At 43.5% G+C, this 19940-nt stretch overlaps 1 protein-coding gene across 3 annotated transcripts in view; it reads right to left on the bottom strand.

The window, feature by feature from the left end:
- Positions 1 to 19940, bottom strand: part of CARHSP1 (calcium regulated heat stable protein 1) — a 59626-nt gene that overhangs the window by 2695 nt on the left and 36991 nt on the right. For all 3 annotated transcript variants that reach the window (XM_035895850.1, XM_009640330.2, XM_035895851.1), the window contains 2 exons: positions 14544 to 14736; positions 11381 to 11503 (listed from right to left, as the gene is read on the bottom strand). In XM_035895850.1, coding sequence (XP_035751743.1) covers positions 11381 to 11503; positions 14544 to 14736 — 316 coding nt within the window. The remainder of the gene's footprint in view (positions 1 to 11380; positions 11504 to 14543; positions 14737 to 19940) is intronic.

Genomic DNA, 19940 nt, shown 5'->3' with positions numbered 1-19940 from the left:
CTCATCTTGTGACCCATTATTGTTATGGCTTTTCTATTGAAGGAAAGACTGGTAGGACTGATAGGAGGTAAATACACTGTCACTTACTGCCAGCTGTAACTTCACATCAGATTTTGCCTCTCCCCCCAGTTCTGCAAAACTGCTTCAGCTTCATGTCCTGTGCTGCCTCTCCCCTCCCCTCCCCTCCCCAAAGGCTGCCTCAGCTTCTGCTCCCCTCTGACTTGTGCATCATGACTGCTGCTCAGTGAGCCGGTCCATCAGGCTGTGGCTGAGCAGAAGCTGTGTGTACTCAGGGATGCAACAGGGTAAGCAGGCATGTATAGGGAAAGCTAAAACTGACACATAAATTATAACTTCTCCCATGGGAAATTCAGAAGAAAAGTCATTGTTTGCTAACTGATGGTATCAACGTGATATTGAAAATGTTCCTGTATCTAAATATGGATCTAAAGCCTGCTATGAGGAGTTAAAGGCAGTCCCAAGGCCTGTGGCTTGAAACACACATCCTTCAGACTTTATTTCCCTGGGCTAAACTCATACTCCAGAGCTGCCTGAGACTGCGGGTATCAGACCCAAGAGGGCATGTCCTAAGCTGAACTCTTCAGAGCAGTGCCTGGGAAAATAGCAGTAAACTGAAGGCAGAAAAAAATATTTACAGAAAAGTCAAGATAAAGCCTCCTTCATCAGACCCGACAGCCCTTTCCTCCCCTCGCAGGCTGATCCGACTGACCTTTATTTACTTCCAAAGTCTCCAAGCCAACCTGTCAGCCTAGCCCTGTATCATGCTGGACAGCCTATGTTCAAGCTCCCACATCTAGACTCTTGCTGTGGCTGTCCTCTTCAGTTACTGCCTTCATTTATACCCCACCCCTCCCCATTTCTAACAGGTTTAAGATTCCTTCAGGTGCAAAGGGGTTGCACACCCAATACTTACTGTCCTTTCAGGAGCAGAGATTAGTTTACCTTTTTTACTGCGAAAGGAATTTGCCTCTAAATTCTGTGCAGCTTACCCTGATTTTAAAATAGTGGATTTCAAGCAAGGATGAGAAGATGCTACTTGTACTGTCTCAGAGCCTGACAAGTGGACATGAAAACCCAAGAAGAGACACAAGAGACAGTCAAACCACAGGTGAAAAAAAGGAATGCCATGTAAAAAAAAAGACACCATCTTTCCACTTGAATCTCTTGAATGATCCCTTGTTGCCAAAAAAAAGTTGCTATTGAGCTAAAACTACATTGCCATGAGCAGTAACTCACAATGCAACCCATGCAGGATGTCAGTCCCACCTGAGGAAGGTAGCATCTTTCAGTGGAAGTCAATACAGCACATTTTATCCATACAAAGGAACACAGGACTAGCAAAACACAGTGTGCAGAAACATTTCCCAGCTCAGATGTAATGAACATAGACACTGCAAGCCAAAGCAGAAAGTGTACGCTGACTCAAGCACAGCTGAGACACTGGAACAAGTCATAATAAAACATGTTTCTTCATGTGGCCTCGAGCACTGGGACCAGCTGTGGACAGTGTTTCAGGGAGCACAGGCAGAGCAGTTACATGGCGCTCGAACTAAAGCAGCATCTCCCTCTTGAGATTACAGCCACACGCTCCACAGCCCCAGGTATTGCCTTTGATTCCTGTACAGAGGATGAACACACACAGCAACTGGTGAGTCTCCACTTTGCAGGCATCAAATGAAACGGATGCCCTGCCCAGGAAGGGATCGCATGTTTGGCTGAAAGGGTTTTTTAATGAACAGGAACTTTACATGTTCTTTAAAAGCTCCTGTAAAACAGGATGAGACACAGTTAGTGAAATAAACATTTGACGTCTGCAAAAGATATCAGTAGCTATGGTTAATGTAGAAGGAAAATGGATTCACACCACCTCCTGAAGCACCAAAGACGTGCCAATAAACAAAGGCAGTATTTTAAGCTCCAGACAAACCAGAGATAAATTAGTTATTGCTTGAATCTTCAAATTTGAGTGAGGAAGTGAATGCTAAAAAAGTTAGGTGCTTTGTTGGGGTGAGCTTGGTTTAAAATTGAGATATGGATATATACGAGGATGGGTTCTGATAAGGGGTCATAGGTATACTGGTAACCAAAGTGGTCTTGTTTTTTCAAGAAATTACGAACAAGTGAATCCATATGCACACAGAAATGGTATGCCTAATGTACAACAGGCTGCAGTCAGGGAGAGGAGAAGCAAAGGGACTGACCCAGACTGGAGGACACACTCTCAGCTGTCACTGAGAGCCACTGCATTCCTCAGCACATGTTAGATGACTGGCTGGAGTACTCTCTACAGCCCCTGGTCTGCACAGGAAAAACAAAACAAAACATTTGCTGACCCAAATTTCTTACACTTGAATCATGAGGTTAATTATTCCTGTTGCTTCCTAAACAGATCACATTAGCCCCAAAATCTGCACAGCCCTAAGCATTACCCACAAAGGTACACTTTTCTCCTCTAGAAAGCACTTCTTGCAGGACTGAGCACTATGCTGACAGCATCAGATCCTTTCTTGGTTTCTCTTCTTATCCAAATTGACACTACAGGACACTGAAGCTAGCGATAGAACCTCACTCAACCCCAACATGGCTTCTTCTCATCCCCTAGTTTGTCTTATTTCTTTCCTTGCTTGTTGAGGTGACCCTACCTCATGAAGACCAGGCCTGTCCTTTGCACAGCTGTCCAAAAAGGCTGTGGCCACCCAGAGTGTGAATTGCATTTTCTGCTTTTTGCCTTTAAACTTTTTTTTCCCCACAGATCAGATACTCTTTTCTTTCCCGTAGCTTTCTGATCACCAGTTACTCTTGGTGCTTACTGAATACAAGATTATTAACTCATTGCCCCAGTGCACATGAAAAGTGAGAGGACAAAGGTCTCAGTTTGCAGCCTGAGTAAACCTGTTGGTGAACAGCGTTCCCAGCAGAGTGTTTCCCCACCAAATGCTGCTTCTGGGATAGATGCAGACTTACTCCAGTGTTGTTATCGCTACATGATGCTTAGAAACAGGAACAAACAACATCCAGATTGTGCCATACTTCTGGTGGTGTCAAGAAAGAACAATATAATGGCACTTGAAAGGTGATGAGATGGAATGGCACTGGAGGCGTAGCCCTACGCAAAGCTGTGGGAAGATCCTCTGCTGAGAAGCAATTGCCTTAAGCACTGGGAGGGAAATGAACTGGAAAAGATCAGAGTCAGTAAACAGAGATCTTGGAACAGATTCAGCCTATAACAGCCACTCTATATACAATAGAAGTTACCTGTACAATTTGGTAGAGGAAGTTAAACATGGACCTTTTTGATGTTACGTATTGATTAAATTTTTTACATCTGTATTTTTTACTTTTACCCCAACTATATATTAAATGTTGATTTAGAGAAAGGTGGAGATTTTCACTGCTATTTAAGAGGTCGGTATGCATGTTCTATTCAAAATAATGGATATCTATGTATCCAAGAACCTTAAGACACTTTGACAAATTAAGCTAAAAATAGGAAATGCTTTCCTGATGTTAGTGTCAGAGTGAAACACAATAGAGTGAGTTTTAGATTACCCAGCAACTCCCATTTCCCAGCTCTGTGCCAGTCAGGTACGGTGGAGCATTTTATCCTGCACTATTTTTAGGGAACTGGAAAGTTATTAGGAAATTACCTAAATAAGGAATGTTCCAGTTCTTCCTCCTCACAGCTGCTATTCATATGCCAGGGCTCTAGTTAAACCTCTTGGGACAAAGAGTAAGTCACATGGAAACATTTTTGAGTAAGAGTTTTCAGTGAATAGCAAGGCTCTGAAGTCAGCAAGCCTGCCATGGATCTCACCACGCAGCCCCTTCCCACGGATCAATGGGCTGTATTATCTGTGGGCTTCTTAAAGCTCATTTAACACCTCAACGCACCTCCCAGGAAACCCGTATTTTTATTAAATGGCAGGACATGACAGAGTAATGAACTAATATGAGTTACTAATCCTGAATGCCCTCTCATGCAGTCCCGGGGTAAACTGACGGCTGCAGCATTCATCAGCAAAACCAGCAACCTTATCAAGCCACTGGCAGGGAAAGCAGAAGCAGGGCTGTCTCTCACCCACCAGTCACACTCATAACTGGGACAGACAAGCGTGAAAGAGGTCCAAACACTGAAGAATCCCAGCTATTAATGTCAAAGGTCTCTGCTATGGGATTGCCCTGGTCTCTATGCCATTGCAGAGACCTTCCCAGGAGCTGCCTTGTCTATGACAGAAGCTGCACTTCCCTCCCAGTACAGCGCATGCACGATCCTCTTGCCCAGTTCTCTACGGAGATCTCTAGTTGTGGTTTTTTAAATCCACGTTCAGGGGTAGTTATGGCTTTATATCTACTTTCAGCAGCTAGTTCAACACCAGGCAGCACACCACACACCATGAGGAAGAAACTCAGAAGAGTTTCACAAGATCACAAGAGGCAGAGCATTCCAAAGATGCCTACGCAGACTCAGTCAGAGGTACAGAAGACGCCTGTTTCTGCAAGCATCCAACTTTGATCCTGTCACAGTAATACGTTCTGTTTGCATCTGAAAACCAAAGCCCAGGGCAGTTATGCTCTGTGCTCACTAAGCACAAAGAACCTCCATCCTCAGGTGGCCACGGTCGTCTTCAATGCCCACTGCCTGGCTTGCAGGTAGAGTATAAGTCTTGGCTTTGACCCATTACAGTTTATATCATTTAAGTAGAGATTCTGGGAAGGTTTTGATACAATCATGACCACCACAAGCTGCCTCTCCTGCACGTACCAGTGCAACATGTGAGTCTTCTGAGCCAGCTGAGGGGGTGTAGGGACCCCTTAGGAAAAGGCTATCCATGTTCTATTCATTTCCAAACCCCTCTCAAGTAAGATCTGGTATTCTGCTGCCTCTCCTCCCTACCCCAGATATATTACTTATTTCAGAGACTTCAACAGATGGAGCAAGGCACCAGAAAAGGAAGTGTGCAGCCCAAAGCAGGTAAGTCATCAAGTGCTTTTAGTATTTTGAAGAAAATCAGAAACCTCAGATTTGGCTTCCCAGCAGCCCCATAGCAGTCGGTTGCAGCCAGCAGAAACTGTTTTGTTGCTAGTTCACAGAAAAGGCAGAGAAGCCGGAAAGGTTTGTTCTCTCAGCTCAGATTAATCTCTCCGTTTATCATTATTAGTTAATTTCCAACCCATATTATTACACTCCACCAGAAGAACAGCATCACAGAAGAGCCAGAAGAAGAGATGTAGCGGTAATGCTTTGCATTAAACAGTGATCTGGCAGAAAATCAGAGGAAAGAAAGGAGCCTGAAAAGATGATCTCTCCGTGGACACGAGAAGCTCAAAGCCAGTTCCTCAATGCAGCAGGATAGCAGCAGGGATGCAGGTGGGTTCCTCCCTGCAGGAAGATGTGGCTGATAGTACATCTCCAACAGAGCCAGAAACTGAGACACAACAGCAGAATAGGACTGTATCCCCACCTGGGAGCCCACTGAGAGACCACTTCTGTTCTGTTCAGTAGTCCTGAGTTACAGGCACTATAAGCATAATCTCCTGAGATCACAACACAGTGCACAAGCAAAGCACAGCAAACCCAGGATCTCTCCAGGGACCCAAGGGTACTGTGTGTCAGCATCCCTGGGAAGCACAGCATCAATTCTCCAAAGCCATCATTAAGCATGGGGTCAGGAATCCAGCCTGAAGGACAGCCTGAAGGCCTCTCTGCAATGCAGCATTTTCCCCTCAGAGCCAAGTACTAGCAAACTGCAGAAAACCCACAAGCGCTGCACAGGTTTTTTCTGTTCCAGCAAATCATCTGCTTTTGCAAAACAAAATCTTTAAAAAAACAAGAGTGTGGTCATTCATTCGTCACTGCTCTCTGGTGGTGAACTACCTCCTTGCCTTGCTCTTGCAGCAACACAGGCTTCAGGCCAAATCCCAATCAAATGCAAAAGCCCAGAGAGTGTCCATCATGTGCCCACTCCCAAATATAATGGGAAAGCAGAAGAGTGGGATTCTTTATGCAGTTCTCTAAAGCACATCATTTGATCTGCTGCCACAGGTACCCACTCCCCACCGCTCCCTACCCCCTGCCTCTGTGCCCATAGAACCCCCCTTTGGAAGGCGAGCTGATATGAGCCTGTCTGTACAGGCAGCCACCCCCAGTGCAAGGCGGGAGACTTCCACAGCCAGCACTGCAGGGATTCTCCATCCACTCCCCAGAAAGATGCCACATCTACAGGAAGAGTGGAAAGCGAGCAAAGTGGAAGCCAATAGAGCCCTTACAGTTCAATAACAACCAAACTGGCTTGTATTTGTGAGAGCTGACTTACTCCCGCTATGGAACAACAGCGGAGGAGGTAAGATATTGAGGAGGATACAGTTCTCAGCACTGATGCTACAATAACACCATCAATTTGGTGACAGTGAATCATGATACAGGCTGGTGGAAATGAAAGCATTAACAGTACATGTCACTATTAGAAACATAATTAAAGGCTTTTGAAAAATTTCACTCCAGGCAAATGAATTTGACTTTGCTTCCAGCTTTCCAGAAACATTATCTGGAATTACCACTTCAGCAACAACCCCATCCCCACACTTGCCAGCTAGGGTCTCACACTCACTACTAGCAAGCGCATTTTATATTCTGTTCTGGAGAAGGGCGAAGTATTAAACTGAGAAAAACAAAACCTCACTACATTGAACGAGCCATAACATTTTCCTAGTACGATTGTTTATACCAGCTTGAGAAGTGTTTCCAATAAACACAAGGAAGCAGGACTCCCTGTGCACAGAATGCAGAAAGCAGCAGTGAGCCTTTGGCTGGATGGCAAGGGTGTGCCGGGCCACATGTCTGCAGGCAGGAACAGCCGCTCAGGTGGGTGTGCGTGAGCTGGCTCTAATCTGTCCATCTCAAGCACCGATGGTGTTGCAGCTGTGGTATGGTGTTTCAACCACATGCTTTACCTGCAGACCGACCCAAGAAGGTGCCACCACCTGCGATGACTGTCACCAGAGCTGTCACCAATCATGCCTCTACCTGCCGCACAAGGACAGCTCAAAAGGAAATGCTACCACCTACCAGTGCTGGCATTTCCAGAGAACTCCAGGCTGCAGTGGTTAATTGTGCAGTTTTGTACATTTGTATCTAATCAGTTAAAAAGGAAAACTGGCTCCACACAAGTGTTATCAAAACCCAAACCAAATGTCTCCCTGCAGTCTTCAGAGCTGCTTGTTAACAGACAAAGCCACATAGACAAAAAACACCTTTAAAACCTGCATTTCAAACTGGCATTTCTTATACTGTATATCTACCCACATCTGACAAGTCCAACTTCACAGTAATGCAGCTTTGCTGCAAGTTCTACTCATAAAACATGTCCACATGCCCCCATTCACCCTAAACTCTTGTCCAGATGCTGAATTTTAGAATTTTTGTGGATGCTAAGCGCAGAAGCTTTTGAATGCCACATATGTTTGACCTTATTTTTAGGCTAATGCTCACTTATGGAAATGGAAATGCCATGCTAAGTGTTACTACCTTACAAAAATAAATGGAAAGCTATAGGAAACAGACATCCCATTTTACAGAAGACATTTTAATTGAAGTGTAACCTTACACATCCCCAAAGCTTAGGGAAGAAAAAAATTAATTCCTCAAATTAAACTTTTATGCTTAAAATCGTATTAATCTGCAAGATAGGTAGGTGGTCCCAATGCTCAAAACCTTCACAAATCATCACAGCTTAGTGATGAACACAGAGGAACAGTCCATCTTGTCGAATCCAAACTGGTGTACCATTTTATCCACGTTCATGAAATCCTAGCTTTCAGGCAGAACTGATCCAGGAGAAACAATCCTTTCATTTCACAAGTAGATGCCTATACCACACTGAGACAGCGAAGAGATTGATGTCTCTCTCACATTCAGGTTTAACTGAGTAAAATAGGTAGAAAAGAATCGCATGATAAACATAAGCGGTGTCTCAAAACTCACACTACGCAAACTAGAGTCCCCTGAGCCAGTTATAGAATGCTGCTGCAATAAGCAATTCCCATTAATAAAGAAAAATGTTTCTAATTCACTGTGAAATAAACTGAAATGAAAAGCAATATTAACTCATCCTTCCAGTGCTGCCTTGCATCAGAATTAAGACAGTGATACCATCACCCTCTAGCACTAAAAGCTGTTTCTAACAATTCAAATACACTCAGAGTAATTAAAGACCACAATGTGCTAAAACCTTCAGTGCTTCCATAACAGCACTTTTTACTAACAGGGTGAGGCAGAAACATCAGCTCTTTTTGAATTTAAATTCTGAGACAGTACCTGCATAAGAAATGTTTTAAACAGTGGCCCAGTCCTGGTTCAATAGAAAAAAATAATCCTGGTGGCTTTAAAGGAGCAGAACTGAGCCTAGAAAAGTTGCACAAAGTGCATCCTTTGGTCCTACAAAATTCATATGAACTAACTTTGCTAAAATGTTTCTGTAAGAGCAAGGAAAACAGGCTTTAAATACATAAATTACAGGCTTAAAGAGGAAATGCATCATTTACCCGCTGTGGAGATGGAAGGAGGAGTAAAGGGCCATATTGAAAGCAAGGGAGATGTCAGCTAAATATCAGAAACAATTAAGAGCCAGGTCTGTAAATTACAGGAAGTGATCACCCAGGGAAGCAGTGGATCCCCAGCACCCATATTGTTAAGAGTGCATTGGGTAAAGCATCTGCCAGAAAGGCACAGGCGCCTTCCAGCAGCGAAAGGTAGAGAAGGTCCCTTCCAACCTTCTCATCTACAGTAAACTTAAGAGAGATGCCACACTGGAGGAAGACTGCAGCGTACTGCAGCATGGCATATGGAGACTGTTCCCAACCTGTGTGAGCATTAGATTGAAATGAAGTAACTAACAATGAAGAGAAGCAGCCTGATCCAGCAAGTAGGACACTAAGTTCAGACCTGGGAAGCTGGAGCTTAGCCTGAAGGTTGCACCTGAGGAGGCCAGAGCCCATCACCACCCCCACACACACACACACGCAGCAGCTCTCCCCCTCTCATCCTTACTCTGCTCCAGCTTTCTCGTGCAGGGGCGGTCTGAGGGCATGGCTGGGTGAGGCTGAGAGCAAGCAGAGAATTGGACACGCGTCAGCAAAATAAACATGCTGAAAATACATCAAGAAGTGTGGTTGCCCATGAACTTTTACAACCTTGGTAATGCGTTCAATAGTGTTTTTAGATCGAGTGGGTGGAAGAAAGGGGAGGGCGGCACACCACATTCGGGGCACTATTACTCAAATACAGCTTATTGATGGCTCACAGTCAAATAATTTTGAAAGCATACAGGATCGATGCACCAACTAGCACAGCCCACAAGAGGGGACTTCTTGGGGGAGCTCTCACAGAGACCATCAAAATCACAGCAAACAAAAAATGGTTTTCATAATGTCATAAAGCATTTCAGTATGGGAGACATATGGGAGTCTTAAATAGCCAAACAGAAAAATATCACTGTGAGTTTCTAAGAATTATAGTTGATTGGAGGGGGATTGAGGGTAGGAGCAGTTAGTGTACCCAGAATCAAGTACTGGGGTTTGGGCCCAGACAGGAAGATGTGTTGGGCCATAGGATAGGATCTGGGGAACCCCTGAAAGATTAGGTCACATTTTGTACAGACAAACAACGGGCAGCCCCAATCAAAAAGTTATCTCTAGGGTTTTAAAAGGCTTAATTTCACATGGCTGAAGAAAATTTTACTGAACTAATTGGAAGAGAAAATGCAGAGGAAATAAACAGGACTGAAAACAGACAGTACTTTAAAAATAATTCATTAGAAGGCTGAGAATTCATGTTTCTGTGAGAGGGCTGTTTTAACTAAACCCTTGCTGATCAGTAACTGTGTAGGTCAGACTAAATGTTCACAGTAAAATTTTTAAATCGTGATATAAGAAATGTTATTTTTAAGTTATTCCAGAAATAACATGAAATTGTGCGTTTGTATTAGACGAAAGAAAAAGAAGATATTAAATAACATTTCCTTGGGTTGAACACGTAAATCAGACCACTCAGCCCATTTGAACTCATGCGTCCTAAAAAGCTTTGGCTTGCTAATGCCTGTCATGCAGTAACATTTCAGAAAACTGGAAGAAGGCCAGTGTGCTCCTTCTCCAAGGACACAGGCTACACACACAAGCAGGAAAGATAGCTGGGGCAATGTGAATAACTTTGGTAAGGCTTTTGTTGACTTATCACTAGATAACCACTCCAAACAACAAATAAGGATTATACAGCTTCAACACTAAACAATATGTAGACTAAAACCTGATGATAGACTAAAAGAGGTTATTGGAGAATAAATATTGAGCAATCTTAATACAGTTTCAGCCCCCATGCTGGTCAACATGTCAATCTAGAAACAAATACAAAATTGTGTATTAAACCTTGAGGACTAGCCAAGCAATAAATAACAAAAACAGTGCAGTCACAGAGCATGATCTTGGCACGCAGGGCCTATTCAAGTAAGATGTGCTGCAGCACAACCAAATATGAAGTCATACATCTAGGAACAAGGACTGCAAACACTGCTGTTGGGGATGCCAGACTGTATCTGAGTCTGCACCAAACTCTGACGCTGCAAAGGATACGGAGGTCAGAGCAGATAAGCAACTCAGCAAAAGACTAGGGACAAGAGAGCTAATGCGATGATGGGATATACAGAAAGAGAAACAGGAGGAGTCTGGAGGAGATTTTATCTCCATATACTGAAAGTATGTGTACAGTGCATTGTTTTAAAATTATATTTAAGTTCTACAGCAAACTTAGAAAAGAGACTGGAAAGACTTGTAGATTGGAGAAAAAATTCTCAGAGAGGGACTGGAAAAGCTTAACCTGTTAAGTTTATCATAAGGTAGATTTAGAGGTGATGGTTCTCAGCATCTCAGAAGCTAGATAAATTCAAGGAAGTAATAAAGCATGACTTTCTTAACAGTAAAGGTAATTAACCTTTAGGTTAATAATGGTACAAGCAGTGCAAAGTAAAAGTAGTGAATTTACAGTGTTATAAATCTTTAAATTAAAACTGAATACTGCATAGATGATTTGCTTCAGGTAAATGCAAGTTTCTGGGCCTGGGTGAAACTGCACAGCCTATTCTAAGAGATCTGACAGGATCATCTTCTAGTTTTTAACTCAACAGATTTATAGTAATACAGGAAAAGAACAGCATAATCTATCAATGCCAGTAACATCTGCATAACTCCTCTTTGCTGAGGTAAGGGTGACAGATTATAAACCATTCTTCTTTTATCTGAAATGTCAAAAGCATTCAGTAATTAAGACAAACCAAAGCTCCAGCCTTCCTTGGCCATCCAGAGGACTTACTCAGAGATGTGTACGAAGATGTCAGGCCCTCCATCTGCAGGGGTAATGAAGCCGTGGCCTTTGGAGCGACAGAAACATTTACAGACACCTTTGTAGATGGGACCCTCTGATGCTCTCACAGTTCTGCAAAAGAAAGCACAAAAAGAGTGGTTCATTGCTGAGCACGGATGTGACAGCTCCAGGTGTGTCAGCCAGAGCACACTAAGCAAATGGGCACAACGGTCCAAATATCCCTCCCAGCGAGTATACTCCTCAGCAGCAACTGCTTAATACTCAGTCTCATACACTGCACGTGTTTTGCCTGTAGCCTTTTTAAGGGAGATAAAGATAATGAAGGTGTTAGACTTGGCAGCACTAGGTTAACAGTTGGACTTGATGATCTTAAAAGGTCTTTTCCAACCTAAATGATTCTATGATTCTATGTTTGCTAGCATTATAATCCATCAGTTGCTATCTTGAATCCATCTGCTGTATCACCCTGCAAAATTTTCTTTTAGACACTATACTAAATGTAAGCATCTCATACCTTTCATGAGTTTGGGAGTACCAATGTACACCCACGTCTTGTATGTGCTTTCACAAGTTTAACAGTAAGCGTGTGCATGTAGTATCAAGAGAATGCAGTACATAAAGACATGTATAAATGTGTACACATATATGCATATGCATATACACACACCCCTTCTGTATGCATGTCTATCATCCTGCCAGACTAGGACCCAGTGAAGTCAGTATTTCACCTCCAAATGACTCCAGCAGCCTATGAAGCCTAACTGGTTTGCATAACACCAAGACTCAAGACTGATCTCCTCCTCCACTGTCATGGGACCTGTATTTTAAAACAAGACAGATCTGAAGACAAACCTTTACGATGACTTACCGCCATCAAAAAAACCCAACTTGCATGAACTATGACCCATCTTGAAAACTGCATGATTAAATCCTTTTCCCTATCAAATATGCTGAGTTGAATCTCCAAGGATCCAAACTCACTCAAATACCTTCATTAATGAAGCCAACTGGTTTAGACATCTTAACAGGGTTTACACAGATCAGGATTTTCTGATGCCATGACTATCCAGCAGGTTGCTTCCATGTCAGGAGACAATTTTGGTGTGATTCTTCAAACCCTGTAAGTGACTGTGTTGCCATTTGGTTACATGCACCATGGCTACTTTGACATAACTTTCCCAAATGTTTAAAGTTTATGGAAGTCTAAATAAAGTCACTAAAAAATGTGGTAAACATCTCTGCTCCTTACATCAAACTAATACTAAAGAAATACCATTGGAAATGTTATAGAAAGAAGAAATCTTCATTAAATTACTTCATTTCCAGCTCTATAAAGCTGTTGATACATCTGACCTCACAAGTGCTTGCTACACAGAAAAGCACTCACAGACCTAAATAAGCCATTGAAGTTCAACTGCATCTTTCAAGGAGATAAAGCACTGTGGGGGATAAGGCCCCACACTTGCAACAAACCAAAATTAAATAATCCCACTGAATAGTAAACCACTGTCTGTCACATTCGTCTTTTCCGTACAACTGTGGGGCCAGAGCTCACCTAGAGCTCCTCTTGTTTGGAGTGGACACTAAAAAAATAACAATAAGCATTTAGAGCTGTTTTGATTTTCAGGGCAAATAAATACAGCAAGATTCCTTTAATGATTAAGGAACTGTGGAAGCCAAATAACAAATTCTTTAGTTTTGTAAGAACCAGACTAGGATTAACAGCTGAGAAGAATTACAAAGGGTTCATTATTAACACAGCACTGAGGCAAGCTAGCTTGGAACTGGTTTTCAAGGGCAATCCCAATTATCAAGTCAATTATGTTCCTTTTAGAAATCTACTTACATTACAAAGTTTAGGGCATTTGAAGGCTTTTGGAACTAACATTAAATTTTTTCTTCTGCTGCTGCTGTTCTTTTTCACCTCATTTTGAATACAGAAGTAATAATACAAAACATCATTGAGATTGATGCTATTTAAATCCACATGGATAACTCCTGAAGCTGGGTAACACTGCAAGAAGCAAAAAGGAAAAAGCATGCCAAATAGATTAAGAAGGATGAAATAGGATAGCTGCGGGTTCGAGATCTTACTTCCACAGTGTTTCACCTGGCTTTGTCAGATGTCCCGTACAGAGAACTAACTGCAAGACTGTGGCAGAAGTGCAGTGGATTGACCACAGCTTCACATTATACCCTCAGACCCTAATTCAAAGGCCACTGAGATTAAAAGTGAAGCCCACATTGCCTTCTGCAAGTCAGCACCTCACTGGGAGACCCATCACAGGCACTGGGAATTTTTTGCAACGGCCAAACCTTGCAACACTGACCTCTGCTGCTGCGCTGCAGAGGAGCCCCCTTCGGGCAGGGGGCTGCCAGGAGCCTGCACGGCACCCTGGGGCCACAGGAAAGCTCAGAGAAAGCCAGCTCTGCTTTAGGGTCACTACCTCAAATAACTACAAGTAGCAACAAACCCCATCTCGTTTTATGGAAAACCTTATATAATCTTAGAGAATCAAAGAGATCCGGGTTCATACCTTGAAAACCAACATATTCTTTTACAGGACTATTTGAGAAATCTCAAGATGGAGATGTGAAAGCTGATAGTAAAAGGAAACAAGCACCCTGAAAAGTGACAGGGTCATGGACCATCCCTAAAATGTAACCTGGCTGATGGTAGCACACGTGTCAGGACTGAAAGAACTAAAACCTCCTGTAAGGTCTGGTCCAGTACTTCAGGGGCAGTAAGAAGAGAGGTTGTGTGAGAGGAGGAGGTGGAGCTGATGAAGAAACACCAACAGAAAGTGGTCCTGAGAGCCACAACCCAGTGTCTGAAGTGAAGCAAAGGTTCAGACAAGAAACTCTGTTTTGAAAAATCGCAGTGTATTTCCCCCTCCCTGTAAAACCCTGGTCTTAAAGAGTGGAAAAGACTTTGAACATCCTTTTACACAAACAGAGCACTGAAAAACTACATGAAATTTGGAATAAATGTCTAATGGCATCAGAATTTTTTGTAGAAGAGATAACAGTAAAAGACCAAAGCATCTTCCAGATACAACCATCCCTCTCCCCCCGACACCCTTCGCCTTGTCAGGAGGCCAATCGTTCTGCCCAAAGGCAATTGTTTTGTTGCAGGTTTCCCAGTACTCACGCTGAAAATGTCCTGGTCCGTCGAGTGGGCAGCGGACTGGGGATGAGGTACCCTCTCATGGGCGATGGGGAGCGATCTCTTGCCCTGCGGTTTTCAGGCAGATGGAGGGAACTGGGTGAGGATGGAGAGGTGGGGGACTGCTGCGAGGCAGATGAAGTGGGCTCAGAAGACATTCCTGATGCCTGAGAAAAACCTAGAGAGAGGAAGAGATCTGACTTAGCCCAAAATGGGAGTTTTCATAAAAGTCACAAATTCTTCAGCTGATGATTTTGTAAGAATATGACTCACTTCCTGAAGACGTACGTGCAGACACAGTTGCACCAAAAGCTCCTGCTCTATGCCAGTGAGTTCATTTTTTTTGAGTTTATTTTTAAATCTCACAGCCTTTGTAAGCTGTACTAGGAAGCTCCACTGAAAACAGATTACTCCGCAACTAACACGCAACTAACTTACTCCTGCCTCACTCACAGGCAATGGCTCCTGAAGCAGAGCTCAGCCCCAGTACTAGGTATCAGTGTGCCCCACACGGCTCCTGAACAGTTGAGGTTTGACCACTAACAGCTCAGAGGAGCCCCCTGCATCTGCACACAAACACGTTACAAGAAAGAAACAGTAGAAGAAGAAATGCTGAAATAAAGGCTGCACATCCACTGCTGAAGGTTAGTTTTGCTGTGCAATCACCGATGCTAACTTCACTGCTGTTGCTTCAGCTATTAGCACAGCTCTGTCACAGCTCTTAACACCTTCAGTTTGACTGCAAGAAGAAAATCATACAAGAGCTCCTTAATTCACTTCAGACAGAGTCAGACAGTTAATTTTCTCTGCCAAAGACAGGATCATAGACAAAGCCAGGAGGCAGTGGCTGACTCGGAGGAAGTGACCCCTCCAGCCTGCAGCAATTTAGCAGACCCAGCAGTCCCCTTTTGTAGGTCTGAGCCTGCCACAATCTTCCAGCAACTAGGAAGCCAACAGTCCACATTTCCATTCAGACACCCAGCAGCCCACATCAGATTTGCAGAGGAGGGAGAAGGTCCCTTTCTCAGCACACCACCAGCAATACACGTCTCATCACACAATGAGCAAAACACAGAATCCATGGAAAGAGAAGGACTGATAAGAAACAGCAGCACTTCTATGTACACAAATGCATGGCTCATAGGCGCAGCAGTGACAGAAAGAGAGAAATCAACCAGCACTGCTCTGGTATTACTGTGCAAGTCCGTGTCTGCACTGAAAGGCAAATAAGCTGTACGAAAATAACCAATAACCCACCACACTCTTACTTAAGAAAAATATAAAAATATCTGGGTATCTGGATGAATTAGGAAGAAGTGTGGCGATTTGGATCAAGAAAATATGAAGGCAAGAAAAGCTGCCTTTAAGGCCAATAGTTTCATTGAACTGAAATCTCTCATATCCATTATCCACCCTCCTTTTGACACCCACACTCCCTAGCCCATGAATTATGGAGTGGATCCTTCATATGACATTTGAAAGATGCAGCCTTCTTGTCAGTGACAAATTCCCATTATTTCTTCCTGAAACTAAGGACTAAAATTAAAAAGGCCTCTTAAGAATGAAGTCACCAGGGAACAAAGGCTTTTGTGTTTAATTGCTCAGGGTGCTGAGAAGGTAGAAGCGGATAATCATGTTCCCTTGTGTACCAGCTTGAGCTTTCCACACTGTTCTCAAGAGCAACAACTCAGCTGAAAACAAACCACAGCTTTACGGATGGTGTTTGCCACCCAACAAGCTAATGCCCTGCCCAGCGTCATGGCACAGCATTCAGCTGAGACTGAGATGATAACACCAAAGGGACAGGATTTTCCAACCTTCCTCTTCCTCCAAAGAGGCCTGCTGTGCTGGATGGTACTGAGGAATTCTCCTCAGATTTCAAAAGACCTCTCCTTTGGGTGCCTTGCTTTCAAGGAATGCATGTTTGTGCATGTTTCTTCACTGAAAGGGTTATCAGGCACTGGAACAGGCTGCCCAAGGAAGCAGTCGAGTCCCCATCCCTGGAGGTATTTAAAAGATAGGTAAGCAAGGTGTTTAAAGACATGTTTTAGTAGTGGACAGGTATGGTTGGGCTCGATGATCTTAAAGGTCTTTTCCAATGACTCTATGTTTGACATAGCAGGACTATAACTCCACTAAGTCACAGGAAAAATAAGAGCAAACAATTCAAACCTCATTCTGATAACTCAGCACACATGGTCTGGTCTTTGCGCAAGTGAAAACGCAGCTTTCAGAACCACACACTTTCTCTACTAACCTAAACCAGCTTGCCAGGTGACAAGCACAATGCAGAGCAATTCATCCGTCCATAGCATCCATAGCAATAAAGTGGAGCCAACCACAAAGTACTGCCCATCCCTTTCCTCAAACAAGGGTAGAAAGGCAGGAGAATTTTCCCTCCTTTCTTTAAAATACAGATGAACCACAAAATTATTTACAAACAAAGAAGGCTAAATGGAGTTAGAAGTGTGCTAACATACGTTATTCCCATTTATGTTATTTTTGTGCCCTCTGCTCTGTAAACATACAATAAAACAGTGATGTAGAACATTCAGTGCCATTCCACTGTACAAACACCCTTTTTGTTCTCTGCCCACGGCCAAAGTAGATGAATGGCCTCAACTCTCATAATTTCTATTACACAAGTCCTAAATTGTGATCAGAACTTGGTGAGAGCTGATACACAAATGCACGCAGCTGGAGGCAGCCAGGGGCAGCTACGCTTGACTTCATACCCGCTGCAGCAAATGAGTACATCTCAGAAAAGGAGGGGATGCAAACAAGCAGCAATAGGAAGCCTGTGGCTACACTACAGCTCAGCAACATTCAATATCAGCATGTATGTTGTATCACTGCATGTGCAAGTGCACATCCATTTGCCTCTTGGGCTTCTCCAACAATCATAAAAATCAGACACAGCTAAAAGGATTGCACACTGAATTACCAAGTTTTACCACATACACTGCATACAACCGGATGACAGCAGCTCCTGCGAACCTCCGCTCAGCTTACTCAGTGCAGAAGATCACTTCATTTGAACCTTTTTGAAGACAAAGGTGGAGTTTAGCTATTTCTGTTTGTTCTGGTGTGGCCAATGTCTTGACATTGCTCATACAGGATTAACTCATTTCCATTGGCAGCACTCTTGAAGGAGCAGAAACACTATCCCCGCTTGCACATGCAGCTGGAGGCACAGTTTACACAGGAAGCCTACAGCAAACCCTCAAACCAAAACCCCACGGCCCCAGCCCTCCCAGCCTTCCTCTTCACACAAGTTTTGCCTTCCAAATGCAGTTACTAGTAGTCTTCAAAGACGCTTTTCAGATGTTATCCTGGGTTCTGAGCAGACCCTCTGCAAATCAAGAATCACCCTTGGGACTCAGACAGCTGCCTACCAGCCCTTCCTCAGCAGCCACAAATGCCTTCCCCTCTTTGTGACTAACTGAACAAACCCACTTACTTATATCTCTAACCAGCCCACCACCTCCCACTCTGTTTCCCTCCAGTCCAGCCACCACTCTCCACTTTCTCATGGCAAGGAGGACATCACACAAACCCCAGACAGCACCAATGGAGCACCCCACCTGAGCTCCCCATGAGCATCCTGCTCGCTGTGCTTTGCCAAGGCAGGCAGTTCTTTGTAGCAGCAAATCATAGCTACAAAAAAGCCCAGCAGCGTGAGATTCCAGCTATGACAGAGATGAGGGACAATACAGATAGTATGTCTCTTCTGCCTGAGCCAGCAAAATATTTGCCTTTGGGTATTTACAGAATGAATGTAATGTGACGCAAGGTGGTGGTATTTTCAGACTCTTTAGGAAACTCCAACCATGTGCCACCTCACCCTTAAGTCGACCCATATTTCAACATGCATCATTTATCTTTCACCAGCACAATTTTTTAGTATTTTTTTTTTTAGACTTCAAGTATGCACCAAACTGAAATATAAATAAAATAAAATCACAGAAGCATCATGGAAATAGACAAATTTAACATTTCAAAGCGAAATTTTTTTAACCATACTTTTTTCAGAACAATTGGCCAAAGTGTACACAGAGACCCAAAATGTCATCTGTAACAGGTGACCTACCAAGCACAGAGTGCAATACATGCTGGAGAAATTTCTGAAATTCTCCATAAAATACTTCAACAGATTTTTTTGGTAGTAATTAAGGTTGGGGGTATGTAAGTGCCACCACCATTTCTCTGTATATCCATATTTTTTTTCTATTCTTCTTTAAGTCTACCTCATACCTCTAAAAATACCCTAAAAATAGCAGTTTGGGGAAGTTATCTATTCTGGCCAGAACAACACTACCACAGAAATCTGGCCTCACTTTTAATTAAAAGGAAATGCCTGGAAAGAAGTCAAAATGGATAGGGCAGGGTGACAGACTTGAGGAAATCTCTCCACCTATGAATGATTTCTTTATCATAGAACAGACATTGCAACACCTCCAGTGAGCACAGAGCTCATCCCCAGGAAGTGTTGATCTGCATTCTTCAATGCTCCAGCCCAGAGAGAAAGCTCTTTCTAAGCCTCCTTAGCCTGGAAATGACACTGTCTGGAGGAGCTGCTTTCAGAAGGTACCACGATGGCCTATGAACAGGAGAGCCGCACATGCCTGGAAAAACAGGCATTTCCTCAAAGAGAGAGCAAAGTTTCTGTATCCCAAGAGCAGCTGCTTTCAGCTGGTTTTGCCGGAAGTTAGCTCTTTCATTTCAACCTCTACAAGGAATGTGGACATCTGAAAATTTGTTTGTTTTCCGGGCTTTCCTTGGATTTAGAAACAATGTCAAGAACTTTTTAAGTGACTGACTTTTAAATGTCCTGTTTTCCAAATTTATTGTACACAGCTGCATTCTTTAGCTTCTCTAAGGAAGCCGTGCAGATAAACCCCTGAGCTTTGCCTGCTCTACTGCTGACAGCTACAAGCTCTTCTCAGAAAGAGAACAAACATGGCTTGATGGCACACAGTGAGCACTACAGACTGATTCTGCTTCAAAGTGCCCTTTCCCAACAGTTTGTCCCTTACTCTCATCTACTGAAAGAGTGAAAGCACCGGGACCCTCTGCTCCCTGCATTACCTTGCCCTGATAAGGAGAAGAACTGGGGGTGCTTGGTTCCCAGGGGTGCCCACAGTTCTTCTAAAGCAGCTCCCAGCTCCACGGCACCTCCCCGAGGCACCTCAGCACCCACTCACCCTGAGCACCAGGCCACAGTACTGCTCCCACCTGCAGTTTCTTTCCAAAGCATTTTCCAACACTTGGACCCCAGTATATGCAAGGATCTCAGCACCACAGAGCACCACAGCACTCTTCCTGCGTCAGAGAGTTAAGCACTTACAAAACTTATACAATTATGAAACAGTTGGTTTAAAA

This window comes from Egretta garzetta, unplaced genomic scaffold (assembly GCF_000687185.1).
Source record: "Egretta garzetta isolate BGI_Z169 unplaced genomic scaffold, ASM68718v1 scaffold176, whole genome shotgun sequence".
Classification (NCBI taxonomy): domain Eukaryota; kingdom Metazoa; phylum Chordata; class Aves; order Pelecaniformes; family Ardeidae; genus Egretta; species Egretta garzetta.
The sequence above is the reverse complement of the archived record's forward strand: the minus strand, read 5'-3'. Positions and strand labels throughout refer to the sequence as shown.